The sequence below is a fragment of the Electrophorus electricus genome, chromosome 20 (assembly GCF_013358815.1).
Source record: "Electrophorus electricus isolate fEleEle1 chromosome 20, fEleEle1.pri, whole genome shotgun sequence".
NCBI lineage: Eukaryota > Metazoa > Chordata > Actinopteri > Gymnotiformes > Gymnotidae > Electrophorus > Electrophorus electricus.
In genome coordinates this window covers 6,153,338-6,175,837 of record NC_049554.1, presented here as the reverse complement: position 1 = coordinate 6,175,837, position 22,500 = coordinate 6,153,338, and the positions used below count along the sequence as shown (strand labels likewise).

The 22,500-nt window shown below is 47.4% G+C and overlaps 1 protein-coding gene across 8 annotated transcripts in view; it reads left to right on the top strand.

Moving 5' to 3' along the window:
- LOC113580750 (chemokine-like protein TAFA-1) overlaps positions 1-22,500 on the top strand; it is a 140,518-nt gene that overhangs the window by 74,871 nt on the left and 43,147 nt on the right. The window contains exon 1 of one of the 8 annotated variants that reach the window (XM_027015479.2): positions 19,026-19,244. The exons of the other annotated variants lie outside the window; for them this stretch is intronic. Coding sequence (XP_026871280.2) covers positions 19,205-19,244 — 40 coding nt within the window. The 5' untranslated portion in view covers positions 19,026-19,204. Of the gene's footprint in view, positions 1-19,025; positions 19,245-22,500 lie in introns of those variants that run through there. 8 annotated transcript variants of the gene reach the window in all.

Below are 22,500 nucleotides of genomic sequence, written 5' to 3'. Positions count from 1 at the left end.
AATACTGTTGGCAGCAGGCAGCAGTTTAGCTGGGGCTCAGTGCGGGATTAGTAGGGAGTTAGCCTGAGGCAAGGGTTTCCCAGCAGTGCCTGGGACAGACCGGTGAGTCCATGCAGAGCGAATGTGTGCAGGAGGAGAGAGAGAGAGGGAGAGAGAGAGACAGACAGATGACTGCGATGGTCAGTACATAGCACTTCAAATAAGGAGGGGCTGGAGGTTTTTATTGGTCGATTTGGCTCAAGGTGACCCAGATGTAGGAACCTGCTCATCTTCCTCGTGGCTGGGCTGCGCACACTTTGGCTAGGCATCACCAGAGCTGGGGATGCTGGGTAATGAGGTGATGTGATTGATTAAGTGTCGGTCCAGATGACTTCTGCTGGAGTCTAGCCAAGCTGGTGTCGCTCTGTAGCCTGAGTGCTCTGATAACACTCTAAGAACACTCTGAACACTGTGTGTGTGTGTGTGTATGTGTGTCACCCATCTGTAACAGGTTCAGAAGGAAATGCTGAAACACCTTCTGTGTTTATAAAAAGTTGATGGTCAGAGAGGCGGCGCAGACTGTGTGTCCAGAGAGAGAGACAGGTCAGTGCAGACAGACAGGTTAGTTGTTTAACAGTGTCTTTATAGGCCTCAAACTCACAAAGCTCAGCTCAGACCCTTCTCTCCCTGCACTGTCCTCACCGTGTCCTCACCGTGTCCTCACCTTGCGCTGTCCTCACCGTGTCCTCACCCTGCGCTGTCCTCACCGTGTCCTCACCCTGTCCTCACCCTGTCCTCACCGTGTCCTCACTGTGTCCTCACCCTGTCCTCACCGTGTCCTCACCGTGTCCTCACCTTGCGCTGTCCTCACCGTGTCCTCACCCTGCGCTGTCCTCACCGTGTCCTCACCCTGTCCTCACCCTGTCCTCACTGTGTCCTCACTGTGTCCTCACCGTGTCCTCACCCTGTCCTCACCCTGTCCTCACTGTGTCCTCACTGTGTCCTCACCGTGTCCTCACCCTGTCCTCACCCTGTCCTCTCTGTGTCCTCACTGTGTCCTCACCGTGTCCTCACCCTGCGCTGTCCTCACCGTGTCCTCACTGTGTCCTCACCGTGTCCTCACCGTGCCCTCACCCTGCACTGTCCTCACCGTGTCCTGACCCTGCGTTGTCCTCACCGTGTCCTCACCGTGTCCTCACCCTGCGCTGTCCTCACCGTGTCCTCACCCTGTCCTCACCGTGTCCTCACCCTGCATTGTCCTCACCGTGTCCTCACCCTGCGCTGTCCTCACCGTGTCCTCACCCTGCGCTGTCCTCACTGTGTCCTCACCGTGTCCTCACCCTGTCCTCACCGTGTCCTCACTCTGCGTTGTCCTCACCATGTCCTCACCGTGTCCTCACTGTGTCCTCACCGTGTCCTCACCCTGTCCTCACCCTGCGCTGTCCTCACCGTGTCCTCACCGTGTCCTCACCTTGCGTTGTCCTCACCCTGTCCTCACCGTGTCCTCACCCTGTGCTGTCCTCACCATGTCCTCACCGTGTCCTCACCCTGCGCTGTCCTCACCGTGTCCTCACCTTGCGCTGTCCTCACCCTGTCCTCACCGTGTCCTCACCGTGTCCTCACCCTGCGCTGTCCTCACCGTGTCCTCACCCTGCGCTGTCCTCACCGTGTCCTCACCGTGTCCTCACCCTGCGCTGTACTCACCGTGTCCTCACCGTGTCCTCACCGTGTCCTCACCCTGTCCTCACCCTGTCCTCACCCTGTCCTCACCCTGCGTGGTCCTCACTGTGTCTTACATCTTTGTGTCCCTCTTTCTTCTTCTCCACACTTCATTCTTTACTCTATGAGCTACGTTTGGCCCTCGATCAACGTGATCATTCTTCCGGGAGAACAGAAGGTGACCGCAGCAGGGCTGGACTCAGCCCCTGGGCTCCAACCCCTCCATGAGCCAGCATGACAGACAGCACCATGGACTAATCACCTTCCAGCTTGGGTCAGAGGGGTGTGGCAAGAGAATTCATGCAGGAAGTGCAGGAGAACGTCACTTTGCACGCACAGACACACACACACACACACACACACACACACACACAGCTGACGTGTAACTTTTTCGCCCGCTCCATGTTTCAAGGTTTAAGCTCTGCAATGCATGCGTGTCTGCGATGCATGACACACTCTGTGCACCATAAGACAATGTGGTCTTAAAAAGCAGCTTCTGCCCATCACCTCGAACACATTTATCAGTGAAGCGAAGTTAAAAGTTCATTTAATTCCACTTAACTTAAGTTCACTGATTACCTTTCTCAGAGTGCACAAATGAAATAAACAGTGTGTGATTGATCTGACTCCAAGTCCCCAGCACAAGCGAGGCTAATTCTTGGAAACGTTCCGGAGTGTGAGTGCTGATCCAGGATCAGCTTTAGGGGGCTGATGTCACCAATATCAGGGGAGGAATACTAATCCCGAATCAGTTTTAGTTCAGGAACTCACACAGCCCTGTAATTCCCAGGCTGCATTCTGCCTTTTCCCAGAGTCCAGTTCCACCGTTCTCACGGAAGACAACGGAAGCAAATCGGAAACATGACACTGGCTCAGTTTCAAACTTCTCTCTCCAAACCAACCAGGACACCCCCATAATCCTCCCCTGGACCCCTCCTGGACCTCCTCGCTCTGTGGTATACAGATCCTGAGTTGACATTCTTATCAGAACAAAAATATATATATATATGAAAATTTGAGATTAAATTAGATTATTCTGTCGTGCGTGTGCTAAGGAGACGGCTGTAACACGCATCAGAACAGCATGACCACAGTGCACCACGGCAACACAGCAGGACAGTGGTGGCCTGGTGCCTCCAGCCCCGCTTTCCAGAGCTTTCCAGGTCCGACGGTCTCCCCACACACCCCATCAGTTATTTTCCAGTCCTAAAACCAAACCCCCCAACCCCCCAAAATGTCAGATTGGTTGTGTCCACGGGGGCAGCGTGAACACATCTCCAGCTGTTCCATAATCAGACGCTGTTATTCTTTCGCTCTCTGTCTCTTCAATACGTCCCTGGACACTTTTTATTTTCCTTTTTATGGAGGTTAATTGAGTCTTCTGACCCCTGCGTGATTTTCACACTGTTTGTGTCTCTTCACTTCCGGCCGCAATACAGCGGGAACAATGAGCCTGGAATGGGACTGGAATTGCTTATTAAGCGTGAGAGAGATCCGTTGTGTTTTTTGGACAAGGTCCCGCCTCCCTCCTGCCGCATGCAGGCAACACCGCGGCTCGGCGTTTGACAACGCGCTTGAGTCTGGAACGCTGGGATGATTGCGTGTGTGTCTCCCCACTGCCCCATCGATCAGGACCAGGAAATCATACAACATTGCCACGGCAACGAGGTTAGCGTTATTGTACTGTGCCGTCGTTCGGACGGACGATGGGATTAGGGGGCGAGATACATTATTCCTGCTGGTTGGAAGCCGTAAACCGAACCCCACTTCTGACCCGAACGGAAGCCCGCCGGGGCTGTCACTGGTGCATGTAGGTGCCCCTTTTTTCTGTCTTGTTTTTATTTGCCAGTATTTTAATAGTTACGAGCCTGTCTGGCTTGAGGACATGGAAGCAAAGTTTGCTCGGCTCTTCCTGGTTGGGGGGGGGGGGTTGGTCCGAGACCTGAAAAGATCTGACAGTGGGCTACAGAGGGCCTTACCTGGGTTAATGTGGGCCCATCTGGGCTACTGGGGACGCACTGGCCTTAGTGGGAGTGTGGGGGGGATTGTTTTAGCAGTGCATAACTGGAACCTCTGTGTGTGTGTGTGTGTGTGTGTGTGTGTACATGTAATTATGTAATTATGTAATTATGTGTATGAGTGTGTAGCAGATTGCACCTGTGGTTATGCTCAAGTGCATTTGTGTGTGTGTGTGTGTGTTTGTTTGTGATGTCGACGTGTCATGTGTGCAGTGGGCGTGTGTCCACGTGTGTTGAGGCCTTACTTCTGAGGGAGGGACTTGGACTTCCTGTAGCAGCTGGAGCTGAAGGAACCTTCAGAGAAGCCCATTCTGTCCTTATGGAGACCCAAAACGGTGCTCTTTAAGGGAGGACAGATGAGGACAGAGAGCTGCGCAGCCCCTCCAGTTGAGGTAGTTGAGGCAGTGGTCTTTAAGGGAGGACAGATGAGGACAGAGAGCTGCGCAGCCCCTCCAGTTGAGGTAGTTGAGGCAGTGGTCTTTAAGGGAGGGCAGATGAGGACAGAGAGCTGCGCAGCCCCTCCAGTTGAGGTAGTTGAGGCAGTGGTCTTTAAGGGAGGGCAGATGAGGACAGAGAGCTGCGCAGCCCCTCCAGTTGACGTAGTTGAGGCAGTGGTCTTTAAGGGAGGGCAGATGAGGACAGAGAGCTGCGCAGCCCCTCCAGTTGAGGTAGTTGAGGCAGTGGTCTTTAAGGGAGGACAGATGAGGACAGAGAGCTGCGCAGCCCCTCCAGTTGAGGTAGTTGAGGCAGTGGTCTTTAAGGGAGGGCAGATGAGGACAGAGAGCTGCGCAGCCCCTCCAGTTGAGGTAGTTGAGGCAGTGGTCTTTAAGGGAGGACAGATGAGGACAGAGAGCTGCGCAGCCCCTCCAGTTGAGGTAGTTGAGGCAGTGGTCTTTAAGGGAGGACAGATGAGGACAGAGAGCTGCGCAGCCCCTCCAGTTGAGGTAGTTGAGGCAGTGGTCTTTAAGGGAGGGCAGATGAGGACAGAGATCTGCGCAGCCCCTCCAGTTGAGGTAGTTGAGGCAGTGGTCTTTAAGGGAGGACAGATGAGGACAGAGAGCTGCGCAGCCCCTCCAGTTGAGGTAGTTGAGGCAGTGGTCTTTAATAGAAACACACAGGGGAACCGAGTGACTTCACTGAAGGTTACAGAGGAGAATCTTTATACCTAGTTAGACACAAAGGACGTTTGATCCAAAGTCGATTAAGACAAACTGGATTGAGTTTGAGGACGGTCATCAATTCAAATCCTCGCACCTCCTGGTCTAAGAGCAGATCACCAAAAGACACCAAAGACACCAAAGACAGCGGGGACGCGAAGGGCAGAGCGACGTCCCGAGACAGACCCGTCCTGGGGACAAACTAGCGTGCGCGCTACTTGAGCCGGACAGCCTGAATGTTTAATGAGCTTCCCGTGAGCTCCGGCTCCAGGGTTTTCCACTCTCCCTGTAGCTCGGAGTCGGGAGCATTGACGAAGTCACATAGCGCTCACGTGAATTGTTTAATTACCCACAGACAATTCCAATATCCAGGGCCGGATATTCTGAGAGTGTCGCCGAGCTAAACGCTTCCTGAGAGCAGCTCTGCAGTAAGAGTTGTGTGTGAGTGTGTGTGTGTGTGTGTGTGTGTGTGTGTGTGTGTGTGTGTGTGTGTGTGTGTGTGACAAGTACACTCCTGATGTTTCTTTTTGAGGGAAAACAGGGAGAAGGTAACACACTTCTCTTTTGGAAAACCGACCACTGTTAGCAGGGCAGAGAACATGGGAGGGGAGAAGTTACTTTAATGGAGGTAAAAGTTGTGTGTTGATTCAGTGGCTGTTTTGCAATGGCAAGCAAGTTTTGTCATTCTCCTCTTCAGACGCTCCAGGCCCGGAGAAGGCGGCCACACACCAAGGGCTCATTCTTAAAGAAAGAAAATTGATAACATGGCAAACTTTAGAAAGAGGAAACACAGGATAGGAAATGCGCTGCATGCGGAAGCTTCTTTATTTGTTATCATCTTATAGCTCAATCAACCCTCCCAATTAATAGCAAATACAACAACAACATAGAAAATTAGGATCAGTCTCCGTGCATGTCAGATATAGAAAGTTCTGGAATATTTAAATATTATTTACATTTTTTTTTTTTTTTTACAAATCTTTAGCCTAGTTGATCTCATACACACCCCGGGCGAGTGCGTACCCCGTTCTGTAGATCCCTGTGCACATTCCACTACTTTGACACTCGTCATGTGTGTGTGTGCTCTCTAAGGCAGCTGGATGCCCACGCTGCCACGGCAACCTCCCAGCGCCATGGCGACAGGAGCACCTGAGGGATCAGAATGGCTGGAGAGCCTAGCTTCTCAGTTCCATCACGTCAACAGGCAATGTCAACCTGAGGACACCTGTGTTGGGTCCAGGGGCCATACCAGCAGTAACTACCCAAAATCCACCTCTACGAGACTATTAGCTGCCTTACACCAGCCTGCTGCCATATCCCTTGCAGCCATGGTGAAACCTCAGTTTAGCTGCCATGGCGACGGGGTAGAGGGGGCGTTTTGAAGTGCCAGGGTCAACCCGAACCCACACACAGCGTGGCACATGTGCTAACCTTGGCAATGTACACACACTGCTGTTGGAGCAGAGCAGGACATCTTAGAGTGGGACATCTCAGAGCGGGACATCTCAGACTGGGACGTCTTAGAGCGGGACATCTCAGAGCAGGACATCTTAGAGAGGGACATCTCAGAGTGGGACATCTCAGAGCAGGACTTCTTAGGACAGGGGGTCCAGCCTGTCTTCATGTCTGCATTTTCTTGTTGATTTGTGATGCTTTGGAAACCAGGGAAGCATATAACAAAAACAGCCTGGTGCTTCCTGTTTCCTCTGCAGACGCAGACGCACATGTATTTATGGAATTCACCCACATGTCACAACAACGTTCCTGACTTCCACCTTTCATGGAACTGCAACAACCCAATACTGCCAACTCTCTCCTTCTCTCTCTCTCTCTCTCTCTCTCTCTCTCTCTCTCTCTCTCTTTCTCCTTCTCTCCCCCTCTCTCTCCCAGAAGCAGGAAGCTTATAATCAACTTCATTTTGACACTCAGTATTGAACTCAGGCGTCAAGTGGTGTGAGGTTTCAATTCTGCCAGACTTGTAATAAATGCAGCGTTTGGCATCTAGCTTCATTTAACATGTGCTGAAAACTCTGACATCAGATTTTTCAGATCGAGATTTTTTTTTTCACACCTTTGCTTGGCAACGCATGATTCGAGAGTCTTGCCCTTGTAATGAGTCACCTTCCCTTCACTCTTCCAGGGAACAACACCTTTTCAGACATTCCTTCGAACCTACAGACTGATGAACTGAAGGTTAGACTCCTCCACGTCTCCGAGTCGGCTAATAAAGGAAGATGGAGTCTGACTGTTTACATGCGCGTGGTGCGCCAGTGTTCACTGACATCACACGTTAGGGTCACAGACTGGAGGTGCAGAACATGGTTTGTTCAGAAAAGATGGAGCTTGTTGCTGTAACTGAGTAAAAAGACTTTTTGTCCCTTTGTGTGACCCGTACCAATATTACAGCAAGAAAGGACAGTCTGACGAATCCTAATTCTGGATTCAGTTAGAAAGCAAATGAACAGTAAGATGGAATGATAGTCTCTGAGGTCTGCAGTGGACAAGTACCACATGGGGAAGTGTGAGACAAAACACTCACAGCTGTCCAGTCTGGTCCATATGAGTCGCCCGGGACTGGCTGTTTCTCGGTGCCGGTCTGCAATCAGTACGCTTCAGTCAGCCACCCACTTTAATCCCATCCCACTAGACACTAACTCTAACCCTAACCCCTAGCCCTAATCCTAATCCCTAACACTAACTCCAACCACTTCGGTCAGTCGCCCACTTTAATCCCACATCCACTAGACCCTGACCCTAGCCCTAGCTCTAACCCTAACTCTAACCCTAACCCTAACCCTAGCCCTAACCCTAACCCTAACCCTAACTCTAACCCTAGCCCTAACTCTAACCCCTAACCCTAACTCTAACCCCTAACCCTAGCCCTAACTCTAACCCCTAACCGGGACCCTAACCCTAACCCTAGCCCTAGCTCTAACCCCTAACCCTAACCCTAACCCTAACTCTAACCCTAACCCTAGCCCTAACTCTAACCCCTAACCCTAACCCTAACCCTAACTCTAACCCCTAACCCTAGCCCTAACTCTAACCCCTAATCCTAGCCCTAACCGGGACCCTAACCCTGACACTAACCCTAACACTAACCCCTAACTCCAGCAGGGTGAGCTATGTCCCACCCCCCATTGTTCTCAGCAGTAGAGGTGTCGGTTTGACATTCTGAGCAGAGGGCAGTTTATCTGACCTTCCACTGTCAGGGTCGGCGTCAGAGAGAGAAGCCTGAGCACAGGCAAACCTGAGGCCAGAGGTTACAGCAGAGTTTATGGCTATCGTGGGACTTTGCTTTTATGGGTTTCTTCCTTCCGTGATACCCTACTCCTCATGATAAATGGCTTCTTTGTGTGAAAAGAGAAAACCAGAGAAAAGGAGAGACTGAAATGAAACAGGAGTGACAGTCACTTTTATCTGACCTTTAGAGATTTCACAAACACACACACAACCACAGAGCCAGAGAACAGGGGGTCCTTCACTCCTGGTCCCCCAGCACTGCAGCCAGTGTGATATCGATCAGGCACTCAGCCGGACAGTAAAGATTCAGCATCACTCCTGCAACTCTCTCTTCTACACACCATCAGTGAGCATCAATAAGACTCACTGTGTTTGTGGGAGAAAGCTTCGCAAGTATGGATGCAGTACTGTAGAGTGAGAGAGAGAGGAAGAGAGCGTGAGAGAGAGAGGGGGAGAGGGAGAGAGGGAGAGGGGGGGCGTTGGGATGTTGTGAGGGGTGTCGTAGATGGTGTTGTGGGGTGGTGGGGGGTGTTGGGGTGTCGTGAATGGTGTTGTGGGGTGGTGGGGGGTGTTGGTGTGTTGTGAGGGGTGTTGTGGATGGTGTTGTGGGGTGTTGGGATGTCATGGATGGTGTGGTGGGGGGTGTTGAGGTGTTGTGAGGGGTGTTGTGGATGGTGTTTTGGGGTGGTGGGGGGTGTTGAGGTGTTGTGAGGGGTGTTGTGGATGGTGTTGTGGGGTGTTGGGGTGTCATGGATGGTGTTTTGGGGTGGTGGGGGTGTTGGGGGGTGTTGGGGTGTCGTGGGTGGTGTTGTGGGGTGTTGGGGTGTCGTGGGTGGTGTTGTGGGGTGGTGTGGGGTGTTGGGGTGTCGTGGGTGGAACTTCCTGTCAGGCCCAACCTGACATCACAGAGTGCGTATGCAGAGTCAGAACATGCCCACGCCCCTGTTTTAAGACTTTAGCTCTCTCTCTCTTTGTCTCTCTCTCTCCCTGTCTCTATCTCATTCCATCTCTCTCTCTCTCTCGCTCATTGTCTCTCTTTCTCTCCGTTTCTCTCTTTCCACGTCTCTTTCTCTCCATTTCTCTCTCTTTCTCTCTTTCTTTGTCTCTCTCCTATAGATGTTTGTAGTTTAAGTAGTTTACCGAATTCTTATCAGTAGTGAACAGTGATGTACTCATGACCATGTGCCCCTTTCTCTCTTTCTCTCTCTCTCTCTCTTTCTCTCTTTCTCTTTCTCCCTCTCTCTCCCTCTCCCTCTATCCCTCTCTCTTTTTCATAACACTGTCTCCATATTAACTGGATCAGGACCAATCCGTGGACATGCTCTCAGTAATTACTGTTTGAATACCCAGTGAGAAAAACAGACTCAGTCCCATGTGATTACGTCTCCTCTGCTGTTGTGATCATTAGGTCGGCAGCGTAGACTCTCGGCCGAGTAAATATTGTTCTGCCGCTCGCCCGGTGAACTCAGAGCAAACTGCACTGCTGTTTCACTGTGGGGAGATGGGGGGATGAAGCTATGGGCACAGAAGAGCACGCCATTACCTTCACTCGTACCGAGAGCTGCTTACCATCCACAATAAAACTGTAAAACTGGTCCTTTGGTGTAGTCATGTGACTCAAGTTGGTTAAAAATATATCTAGAGAAAACGCGCCTGTGGAAACCAGTGGTCCACTTCTCAGAGACTGTGCCCCTCCAAATGCATATCATGTGTTTTGAATGGTGATGCTTAAGAATGACTCAGTCCTGATCTCTGTCCCGGAGGTTCTGTCCAGGTCTCACACAGGCAGCTGTCTGCAACTCTCTACTGTAAATTGCTTTGGGCAAAATCGTCAACTAAATGTGATGGAATATTTCATTCAGATAGTCTCATATTACAGTGTTCGACTAGTTTATATAAAAATCGTATTATTTTTTACCACTGTTTTACTCTGGTTATTGCCCATTACTGAGCCTGGGGGTCCGTCTGCACAGTGAAAGTGGGCTACAGCTGTTTCTCTCGTTATATGCACCAGTGACGTAAACCCTCCAACTTTCCTGCCTGTCTGCAGCAGTCACATGGACTTGGTGTCTCCTCTCAGTCCAGCATCTCTGAGAGGATCTGATGGTATCCTTCCTTCTTTCTTCTGTTGCTCGGGCTGGGTTGGCTGTCTGGGCACATTCCTAGTGCATCTCCCTCCTGATGGCTGACTGACACAGGCTCCATGTCCGCAGGAGAAGGTCTGAATGTGTTCAATTCCCCGGAGTCTCCAGACACGTGGACTGATCAATAAAGTACGACGGAGAAAGACGCGCTTCCACTTTTCCTTTATTTCTTGGCTTTGGCGAGGAAGACCCTGAAATATTAAAGACAGGTGCCAGATGACTTCAGCATTCCCAGTGAGCAGCTCCTCTGAATCTGTGGGAATCCCAGTTGTTTGCGGCATAGATAAAAAGATGTAAAGCAAGGCTGAGAGTGACAGAGAGAGAGAGAGAGAGAGAGTGTGTGTGTGTGTGTGTGTGTGTGTGTGTGTGTGTGTGTGTGTGTGTGTGTGTGTGTGTTATATGTTTTTTTTATGCGCTGTGATAAACACCATAAAAAATGCAGACAGGCCCAGCTGAAGTGCAGTTTAATGACCTCCATATTAGCCTCAAATAATCGCCAATTATTTACTCATAATTTCCCTTTGATGGTGTAGAAAACAAACAAAGAAGACAGAAGTGGAAAAGGGAAAGATGTTACCAGTCAAGCATCGGTCAGCTGTCACAGGAAACAGAATACTGTCTCGTTTGTTTGCACAAAAGTTATTTTCCACTGACAGCTTATATCCTGATCCATCAGACATCGCAGTCAGTAAATATCACATCCTGCAGGGATAGAAGAGTATGTCTGTGGTCAGAACAAGACTCTCATTATCTCCGAACAGATGAACGTTCAACCACCAATAAATGGAAACTTTCACCAGGTCCTCTCTCACAGCTCCGAGGAGAAGCAGTAGGCCCGGAATGGCGTCCGAACTTCTCAGGGGGTTTTCAGCATGGAAGACAATTATGCTTTGGAGTTTCATGACCCACTTCCCAAAAAGATTTTCAGCTCCCTTTGGCTTGGAAACCTGTGAAGAAGGGGCCATTATTTATTTGTTAAGAGGTCCTGCCTACTGTTTTCAGCTGCACGTTGGAGAAAATGGCCGTGTCTGAGTGTTCCCACTCCCGTTGGGCCTTGACGGCTCCTTTCATCCCATAAATGTCAGGCGAAGAGCAGCAGCAAGTGGGACGTCCAGCTGGAACGGGAGACTGCTCTCTCATTACGTCCCGCCCACATCCTGTCAGCACTCCGCCCGCCCCTTATCCCCTGCTATGCAAAACAGGACCTCCAGAACCTATGGCACGGTCTCACGATTGGCCAGCGTAAACACACGCACACGGAGAGCAGAGGGAGAGGGAGATGATAGAAGAGAAGCTGTCACAAATGATTCCTCGCCCTGACTCATCAGGACGCCAGAAGAAGATAAATCCACCTTCCAACACCCACTGATCTAAGAGAGAGAGAAACAGTGTAATAGGCCTGGATTGCAAACAATTCTGAACAACTGTGAAGATCTGTGGTTGTGTGGATCTGGCAGGTGTTGGTATTACTAAATGGGCTGGATTTCTATAAATGTCTCACAGCTACAACTATCTCACAGCTTTCAGTGTTTTATGGCTGTCTAAACATCTCAGATGTCTAAACATCTCAGATGTCTAAACATCAGAGCAGAGAGCTTTGCAGACAGCACCTCAAATGTGTCAGGCTTCTTCACATTAAGACTGTGGAGTACTTGGACAGTACTTTGAAAGTCTTGGTCTTGTGGTTGTAGTCTTGGTCTTGGGGTTGTACTCTTGGTCTTGTGGTTGTAGTCTTGACCTTGGTATTTCCAAGGCTCAGTCCAGACATTGGTCTCAGACATCCCAGACTCTGGTCTGACGTCAAAAACGATGACGTGAGATGGCCAAGTGAAAGTGTGCTTTGGTGCTAAGCTTCTCTCAGTTTCGCTTGGTGGGCTGGATCTGATATCAGAATTGGGTCTGGCCGACTACTGTATTGATATGTATCAGGTGAGTATGATGATTTTTAAGAAAAAAACAAAGACTAAAGGAATAAACTTTTGCATTCCAGTGTATGGCCTTGTGCATTCGGCGGAGGAGTAACACACTACAGAGGACACTGAGAATCCGCCGGTCTGTTGAGAGGTAGCGTAAAAACTGTGAATGAGTTGGTCGGACTTGGAACCTTGATAGAATGGGACCTCAGCCAAGAAAAAATTCTACTGACCACAAACACGAGGTGAAGAAACGCGCACAAAGCAGCAACCTCCATCAAAGTGGCACGGCCCATGTGCTACAGTACAGCTGCCACAACAAAAAGAATCCCTATGACTCCTGCCAGGCCTCGTAAAATCCAGGCTCATCCAGGACACAGTACACACAGGATGTACACGCTCTCTGATCCGGGAACATCGTGGAGAAGCTTAAAGGTTTCTTCTCAAGTCTGGAAGTCATGCAAAGAACAAAATTTCCTGCAAGCCAGCGAACAAATTCAGCGAGCTAGGACCACAGAATGGGAGAGCTTTCTTTAAGCACGGACTTGTGCACCACTGCTGCACAGTTTACCCGACGCTAAACTTACTTTTCCTCTCGTTTCAGACTTCTGATGTATCAGGATCAGGCCTCCTGATGTATGCAGACATGACATTGACTTCAGTGCAGGCACGTGCCTGAGAGATGAGTTTTTAGGTTTCATTCAGAACCATAGCAGCACACAGAGAGTTCGATTTTTCACTGGGGTTTCACTCAGCCACTTCCTGTTTACATTTACATTTACGTTTATGGCATTTAGCTGATGCTTTTATCCAAAGCAACTTACAATTCTGACTGAACACAACTTGGGTCACAAGATGCCTTAGATTCCATCCAGAGGTTGGTAGTGGCAGCAGGAACTCTCTTTAACCACAGACTCATTGTCTCCTCTGCGACTTACCAGTGGTGTGTAATACCGTATTCAAGATCCGATCATCACAACTAACGAACTTGTATGTAAAAAGGCATATAGTTTCGCCAGACAACATATCATCAGTGAGGCCATCGATTAAATGGGGCCTTGATCTGTCATTGAACCTTCAACCCTTCAACTCTTATTCTTGTGCTCAACAAAGATGGCAGACTCAGATTTTGTGTTGACCATCATGACCTCAATTCAGAATCACACTTGGATAGGTACCCCGTGCCTCAGATACATGAGCCAGTGTCTTCAGATGTACCCATGGGGACCAGGAGGCAGGTGTTGAACCATAGAGCAACCCAAAGAGAGTATTCATCATGACAGAGAAGTTATTGGAATTTTTATGTTTGCCTTTCAAGTAAAAAAAAAAAACAGCTCTAGGGTGTAATGGATGAGGTACCAAGATGGTGGAAGGGAGAACTTGCTTTGTGATATGGTGGCATATGCAGTGAGTGGAAACCAGTGTCTGAAAGATCTGAAAGAAGTGTCCAGCATCTGAAAGATCTGAAAGAAGTATACGGTTGCCATGGCAAAGCAGGGCTTCAGGCTTAACTATAAAAAAAAGTCTCATCATGAAAGCATCTTTGCACTTCCTTGGACATGTTACCTCTGGTGATGGAATTCACACAAACCCAGACGAGGACCAAGGTGTCTGGGAATGTCCTGTCCCCCCCCAAAAAAGCAATTTCTTGGCCTCGCTAGTTGGTATCATTGCTTCATACTCTATCTGTCACTAGCAGCAACACCTCCAGGAGTGAGATATACTGGAAAGAAGAGCACCAAAAAGGGGTTGAGAACATCATAATCAGAGCATCACTGGCGTCTGCGCCTGTTCTTAGACCTGCTGAATCCTTCCAGCAGTTTGGTTTGGAATAGCCTGTAATAGCCAGTAGCCTACAGTGTGTAACAGCCTCTGCTACCAGATTTCATGTTGGAGATGAAACATATTCTGTTATGGAGACAGAAATGCCTGGAAATCGCATGAGCGGTGGTGAAATGGCAACCTTTTCTAGATAGCACAGATTCTTTCAGCATTTACTGACTGCTCTGACATGGTTTTTAATCTTGCAAATCCCTCTTCCCCACTGGCCATCTGTCTACAGAGCTTTGATTTTAAAGTCAAATTTAAAACCTTTATAGAAAAGGTCAACGTAACATTGGCACTAATGCTCTTTCCTGTAACTGCCAAGAGGAAACCACTGGAAAATAATGTAGTATGCAGGCAAACTCCCATTTGAAGAGGTTTACCAGGAGACTGGACTGACGTTTCTGGAAGACTCGGTGTAGGATCTAAGACTTGGTGAAAATAACAGAGTTACATAGCTCATAGAGGCCATTGTGAAACAAACACACATCCATTACTCCATAAAAAAGGATATTTGACTCATTGTGTGCCAAGAGAGAGCAGAGGCTGCACCTTCCAGCTAGTGATCGTTAATGACATGAGAAAGACAATTTCTGAAGTATGGTCACGGTAACCCGCAAGGTGAAGACTCTTTTCGAGGTTACGTGATCTGTTACTGTAACGTTGGAGAAGTGATGAGCGAATACACTTGCGAAGTGCCGGTGCCTTGGATGTTCTGAAGAACAGAATTAATGGAGGAAGCCAAAATGTGATTAACAGACAGACAGGATAGAATAAATGAATAATACATTTAATAACAGAAACAGACCAGCACAGAACAAAACAAAGAACAGACAGGTTAACATAAGCGTAACAGGCTAACAAGATGAGTGCAGGAACTGGGTAAAAGGGGCGTAAACACTGAGGAAAAACTAATGGAGAATATAAATGAGGACTATAACTAGAACTAGCGGGGAATACACAGAACTGGGCTACGTATGATTAACCAACAAAAACACAGCTAAGTAGAGCTAAAAAGGAAAGCCTGACAAAACTTGCGTACATGAACCTAAACCTAAACGAAGCGAACAGTTGAGAGAACACCGAACGGGAAAGGAGACTGGAATAAGTTAGACGAATGCTCACAGGACAAACATTTGGCATTTGGCAGGCGCTCTGATCCAGAGCAACTTACAAAAGTGCTTTGTCATTTCCTCATAAAATACATCCTAGCCACTACAGTAGGTCAGAGTCCAAGATACCAATGAACTAGAATACTGTAGAAATACAGGGACCACCTTTACCCGATGGGACATACCACCACGGAGCACAATTTAAATCTTACTTCATCCAGAAACTCTGCAGTAGGACTGCTTACCACCCACAGGCTTTTAGGAGGGCTAATTGTTATGGATCAGGGCCCATCCTTTGTCGAAAGCTGAGGCTAAGTTAGTGCTGAACAGAGTTAGTTAATTAGATATTTAATGATGTTAATTGGTTAATTAGATGTTAAATGATCCTCTCTGACAATGTTCACATGGCTGATCTGAAAACGTTTTATGGGGCAACTCTTTCTTCTCGGGAAGGAAGTTGTGTAACCATTTACAATGTTAAGATGTTTGTACTTTGAATGGTTAATGGTGCAATGAATCACCCCCACCACTGGGGGGGGGGGGGGGGGCACTGACAATCTTAGTACAGTTTAATAGAGTAAAAGAAGAAGAAAGGTTACACATAGAGATCCTCAATCTACAAATCATGTGGGTGTTCTGGCATCAGAAGTTTCTATTTGGGGAAATCTTTTGATTTCACAGCCCAATAAAGACTTCTTTTCAAAGCCTATTCCTGTTCCCCTCTTTGTGTATTTGTGAGTTGATAGTCAGGATGGAAACACAAGTGTTGAAATATCAGGCAGCTGCAAGAGGTTCTTCACCCCGACTCTGATGGGCAGAGTCGTCTACAGAACACTCATCGTCTCTTCTGACCTTTTAAAAGACCGCAAACCTCACAGCCGGTGAGACTCTCAACATTCAGCACAGGCACCATAACGTTTGCACTTGCAAATGCAAAAGTTTGGATGAACTTTGCAAAAGGCTGTGTTTCGTATGCATTGCGTGGTCTTGCATATGTGGTGCATTATTTGCAGGTGTAAACACATACTTTGTGCACTGCACATGTGTAGTGGTTCCATCTGTGCAGAGCTAGGACCCAGAATCTCAATTCTTTGTATACTAATGATCAACACTAGCAGTTTGTTACACCTGCCCACTGAATATTTCATTTTTATAACACTCAAAAAAATGTATCACTGGGTAAAGAATATATGTCGGTGGTTATATTTATTACTATATTTTACACACTCACTTAACTGTGAGTGGCTGAACAATTATTAAGTCTCGTGTGTTGTCACAGCTCATGCATTTCACAAGAATCCTTGTGACGGGTGCGGCGGGTGGAGATGTGCCTGAAAAGTCTGTCTCACACACACACACACACACACACACACACACACACACACTGTTCTGCGTCCTTTCTGGTGTCCTTTCTCAAGGTGAGCTCCCCTGTGCCACCATAATTGAAAATTAGGAATGTACTGCTTCGTAATTAAATGCTAGTCTATGACCCATGGATGAGCCACACTGGCATATTAACGCTCAGTTACGATGTACAGCTTTGGAATGGATTCAGGAAGCTCACACACACACACACACACACACACACGCACACATACACACACACACACACACACACAAACACACGAGGCATGTGTGACATGATGTCGCATACCTTGACAGCCTAATAATTAATGTCTTGCCCAAGTTGTTAAGAAGATGCCTCTGATATTATCGCTGTGTTTCCTCAGTGTATAAGTCAAAGGAATATCTCATTTGTTTTTAACTAATTATTAGATGAAGCCATTGGCGTGGGGGTGGGTGGACGAGTAAATACCTCCATTCTGTTCTAATGCACATTTCTAACTCTAAGTGCTATGTTAAAAATAATTAGAGTTATTACTTTAGGCTTAATGGGGATGAGAGAGAGAGAGAGAGAGAGAGAGAGAGAGAGAAATATCGATAGTGTTTTGTATACATATTGATTATGTTTTGTATATTGTGGATAGTTTGTGTGTGTAGATGTGTGTGTGCGTGTGCGTGAGTGTATGTGTGTGTGTGTGTGTGTGTGTGTGTGTGTGTTTGAAATCCTTACATTGTCTTAATAAAGAGAAGTAGCTATTTATTTATTTTAGTTTTTTTGGTAAAGGAAATTCAGTATGTTACAAATCCATGCTTGGAGTTTCCTGGATACGGCCCAAGTAAAGATCCGATCTAAGACCATGCAACTGCACTTCAGCAGTCCCAGTGAATTTCCCAACTTTCCAGAGAGCGAACCATTCTGACGAAACTTGGCAGGTGGAGGAGCTCCTTGGCGATCCGACGCGGCAACACCACCCGGCGACACAGTTCCACTCTGCATCTTAATCTCCTTCTTAAACCAGAGTGGGACGAACGGGATGGATACAAGTGGAAAGTCCCGGTGGTGTGTGTCATATCTGCTACCAGAGAGAGGGCCGTGCGGAGGATCACTTTACCTCCGGGTTCCTGTTATCGGTGGAGACATCGGGACATGGTACAGAAAACAAGGATGTGGACCCAAGCCGTGCGCACGCAGCAGTTCTGAGATATACGGTACTTCAGATGATTATAACAGCTCCTTAACATGTATGATAGGGGCTCTGTTCTTAAAAACATTTACAAAATTATGTCAGATTTGTATTTAAAAGTGTTAAGGGGACAATATATGAAAAAATATGTTTATAAATCTATAGTTGTGTATATGGAATGGGCGAAAATCATGTAAGAATGTTTTCTTACATATATCTCATGATCGTATGTGATTTCTATGAACTCCAACCACCCTCATCATCCCCCTGGACAAAATATCAAATCCAAATGTGCGCACATTCTCCATGCCATCGGCCCGTATGCAGGAGCACAACCGAGTCAGTCCCGTGTCCGGAGAAGTGAGTCCAAGGTTCGGACTCCAGGTCTTAGTGCCTCTATCCCTCTCTAACCATCCGGAACTGAACCAAACAGTGCTGTCTTCACGCAGGAGCAGAACTGAACCACTCACACACTGAGGATCTGAATCCAGTGGGTCAGAGAGTTTAGTCCCACCACACTTCACTCCACCAACCAGCGTTTTCTGGCTCGGGTGTCCAGGAAGACTGCCAGGTTTGGTGCTCTCAGCCCTCCAGTCTGGATTCCAGAGCCTCCTGTGTCCTGAGACAACAGCAGCCCATTCTGCGATTTTTTCCCTCCCGCGATCGTTAGCAGACAAGGGGGTGAGGTGCCCCCTTACCCGCGTCCTCCCCGGCCCAGGTCTCCCCGTCTTTGGCTAAGGAGCCGCCGTTGCGGCTCATTAGCTACCAAACGTAGCTGCCCCTGTGGCACAGAACACAGAGATGGTAATGAGAACACACCCGTTTGTCGGTGCCCGCATGCGGGGCATGGGCGGGACGCTGGTGTGCTCCCCTGCGCTTCCTGCAAGCCCTGTTCTCTCTACAGCTTCATGCATTTGAACCGCACCTGTTTCAACTTGGCGGATAATGAGAACTCGCAAGGTCCCAGGGATTCACAGTGAGGACCACAGAGGAATAAACTGCAGGTCTCTCGGGTTGCCAGCGATGTGCGTTAGCCCTCCATCTCTCTCCCCTCCCCCATCAATAATACATGCTCGAACACGGTGTTTTTACGTGATTAACTGATCAATGATCTGATCAGAAATGCAGTTCTGCTTCGCCTCTGTGTCAGCAAGTGGGCTTCCCAACGATGCTCTTAAAATTAGATGAATTATTAAATTTGCTCTTAAGAGCTTGATAAATAAATTTTAGAATGAAGCAGACACGTGTTTTGTCATATCTGCTGCAAAATGTCACATCATCATGTGTTTCTTTTTCAAACTCCTACAGCTGCTTAAATTTACTTTTGAGGAAATTCATCTACTTCTGCTTTTAGTTTGGCTTTGGCTTTGACATTTCCAGCCTGATTTGGTCCCGCGGTTCTTTTTGTGCTGATTTTCAGTTCAGTATGTTCAGTTCGGTGCGCTTAGTATCTTCCAGGACTGCCTTGCTCTTCCTCTTACCTCTCACCTTGCACTTTCAAACCGTATCATTTTATTTTAGACCAAAATTATTGAAAAAACGGAAAGATTAGTCCACATCCGTTCCCATGGAGACATGGTGGAGCATGCTGGAATTCAGTTCTTCAGGTAACAGAATCCTTCAGTAGTATTATTTTGTTCTAGGTATGTGACTCAGTATTCAGTACTTTTTTTAACTCTGCTGAACTGCTGAAGTTGATTTGTAGTTCATTTTCCTTTTCATGAAATTAAGTCAAAGTCAAATTTATTTATATAGCACTTTTTACAACAGCCGTAGTCACAATTAAAGTATATATATTTATTTGAGTAGACTTTAAGTTTCTCAACACAACTCTGTCCCTGTGGAGGTTTGTTCCAGCTCTGAAAAAAAACAAAACCTGCTTAAACAAACTAAATCAGGTTTCTGTGAATTTCATTTTGAGTTTGAGTTTGATACTTAAATGAAGTGTAGCAAATTAGCATCGCGGAACTAAACTTGCCAGAAAGACTCCAGGAGAAGAGTTTCTGAACACTAATACACGGTTTGCAAAAAGCCCATATGGAGTGTAATTTCACATTAGCAGTCAATAGAGGGTTCATGGTGTTTAATATAAGTTAATGAGAAAACCCCACTGACTCCGTATAAAGGCTCGGCCCAGAGACGGCCATTTAATTAAAGTTTTCCAATAGCCAGTAGGGCAGACCACATCCTCATTAGTGTCTCCCGTTCATCAATAATTTTCTGATTAAAACACACGGACAGTACTTCTGTCAGCCCGGAGTCCCTGAGCTTGGCGTGCTGGTGGCAGCAGTGAGATTGAACATTAACAGATATCTCCAGCTGTGATGAATGGTGTCCAGTTGTGGCTAAATTAAAAATCGCAGAGGAACTCCAAACGTCCACCGACACTGGAAGGTTAGAAGAACCAAATGTCCTCGGTGATCCATTAATCTAAAAAAGAAGCTCTTATCTGCATTGGTATAGGAAGGACGGTTCATTGGCGGCGCGAAGCCGTGTGGTGTAGCAGCAGGCCGGCAGGGTCACAATGGGTGAGAGCAGTTCAGTGGACTAACCGCCATTTTATGCCAGTGTTGCAAAATCAAGAGGCCTGAGAATGCAGAAGTACTGGAGAAACTGGCCTGGGGTTGTGAAGATGTGAGACCCTGTTACATTAAACCAACTGAATATCGAGGCCAGTACAGCCAGCACCAGTAGAACCAGCACCAGTACAGTGCTGGTGGAGCCAAGTGTTAGGACTATCTGCACTGTCCTTACACTGGCATCTGCTCCAAAACATCAGCACAACAGTTTACTATCTTCTCTTGTGGGTGTGTGTGTGTGTGTGTGTGTGTGTGTGTATGTGTTCACATTTCTTACAAGAGTAACAGACACAGATGTTATTGTGTGAGGCTCTGAGCAAGCCTGTATTGCACACCCTTAGATATGAATGACATGAGGATATGTGTGTGTGTGTGTGTGTGTGTGTGTCTGCAATGGTACCTCCCCCCCCACCATCGTTCCACGGTGGTCCCAAGTGACGGGAGGGTTAGACAGATGAGCGGGACAAAGGCCCTGTGAATAGCCAAACAGAAGCGCCGTCGGCCCTCACCCCCGTCGGCAGCTAAAGGACAGGAGGCTGATTAATTAAATTTCCGAAAGCCTCGACATTTGGGAAAGCATCGGAGAACGCAGCACGTCTGTCGCTTGGCCAGCAGCGAAGGTCCGGGAGGCGGGCTGAGAGGGTGCGCATCTCCGCCGATAGCGCGCCTCCACCCACTCTTTAAAGGCCTTTAAAACCAGGACGCGTCCTGAGATTCTACCCCCTCGACCCTGTTCCTTAAACACCCCCCCACCCCACCCCCCCCGCAATCAAAACATCTCTGTAATGGTAGAGTGAGAATGTAGTGCTCATTCTACTCAGGACGCCATCTGTCCCGTACGGACCTGTTTGGAAAGCTTTGCACAGAATGAGATTATGCACCCAAAACATCTGGCAAATTAGTAGCATTATTGTATTTCCTGTTAATTAATTTGTATAGGTGTTGACAAATTACCGTAATGGTGAAAATGTTAACGTTGAGATTGTTTCATGATGAAATTAATCACGCAGCACGCCGCATCTCCAGGGTGTCGGAGCGCGTGAGGATATTACGTCTGCTGCTGTTTGGAATGTGAATGGGACCGGGCCGTCTTACACGGAATTTACGTACGGATATTTCCATTTCCATGGGGTGTTTTCACGTTCGAAATCGAAGCTCCCGTATCTGCCTGGTTCTTCATTCCCAGCAGTGTCCGATCAGCCTCGGGCAGTAGTCCAAGTAACCGTGGTCTCCTGGGAATGTGGGAGCTGGCCTTCAAGCTGATGCAACCGCTTCCCATCACGGTAGACCTCACACTGGCACTGCTCGGCCTTAGACAGGAAACCGCACTGCGCCGAGGAGCGAGGTTAGAGAACGTGTCTGATTCTTCTTTAAGCAAACTGGACACGTTTGGGCTGACAGACAGTCCTTTAGCACAGCAAGGAACAATGAAAAGAAATATTCATCTAGAAAGCTAGTTAGTCTGGAGAGAGGACGATATGTCTCCCACTTCTGCTTTTACGTTTGAGGCCTGTCCTACAGTTACGGGTTTTTAGATGGATTGCTTACAGTTCAGTTGGTTGAATATTTTTACGTAGCTCCTAAATTCTGGGAAAGTGTTCCAGGGAATACTGGCAATGCCAGATCTACAGGTGTTTTTAAATCCAGCACTTTAAAATGCACTTCGCTGTTTGTGTGATATCATGTAATATATTCTTCTGTTGTTTTATTAGTTTACCTTATTACTCTTTCTTGTGAAAGGATTCATCTTGGCTATTTAAAGCACTTTACAATTTATACACTAAAAATCAGTATAGTAGCATCACTAGTAGTACAGTAGTAGTATCACTAGTAGTATAGTAGTATCAGTAGTAGTAAAGTAGTAGTATTATCAATAGTAGTATAGTAGTATTAGTAGTAGTAAAGTAGTAGTATTATCAGTAGTATTATCAGTAGTAGTATCAGTAGTAGTAAAGTAGTAGTAGTTTTATCAGTAGTAGTATAATAGTATCAGTAGTAGTATAATAGTATCAGTAGTAGTTTTACCTTTGTTATTATTGTGGTTATTCGGTGGCCAAACAGAACAGATTGTGTTCTGTCCCATAAAAGTGCTCAAGTATAGTTTTATACATAATAAAATATTCTGCAAAAGTACTGGGCCTGAAATTTTGTCTCATAATTCTCTGGGAGGGAAAACACAGTCTCTATAATCTGCATAGATGTTTTCAAAATGTGTTTTTAATTAGTGGTTCCTCTGCAAGTGCCAGAGTTGCAGCGTGTCTGTTGGGGTTTGATTGACTGCACA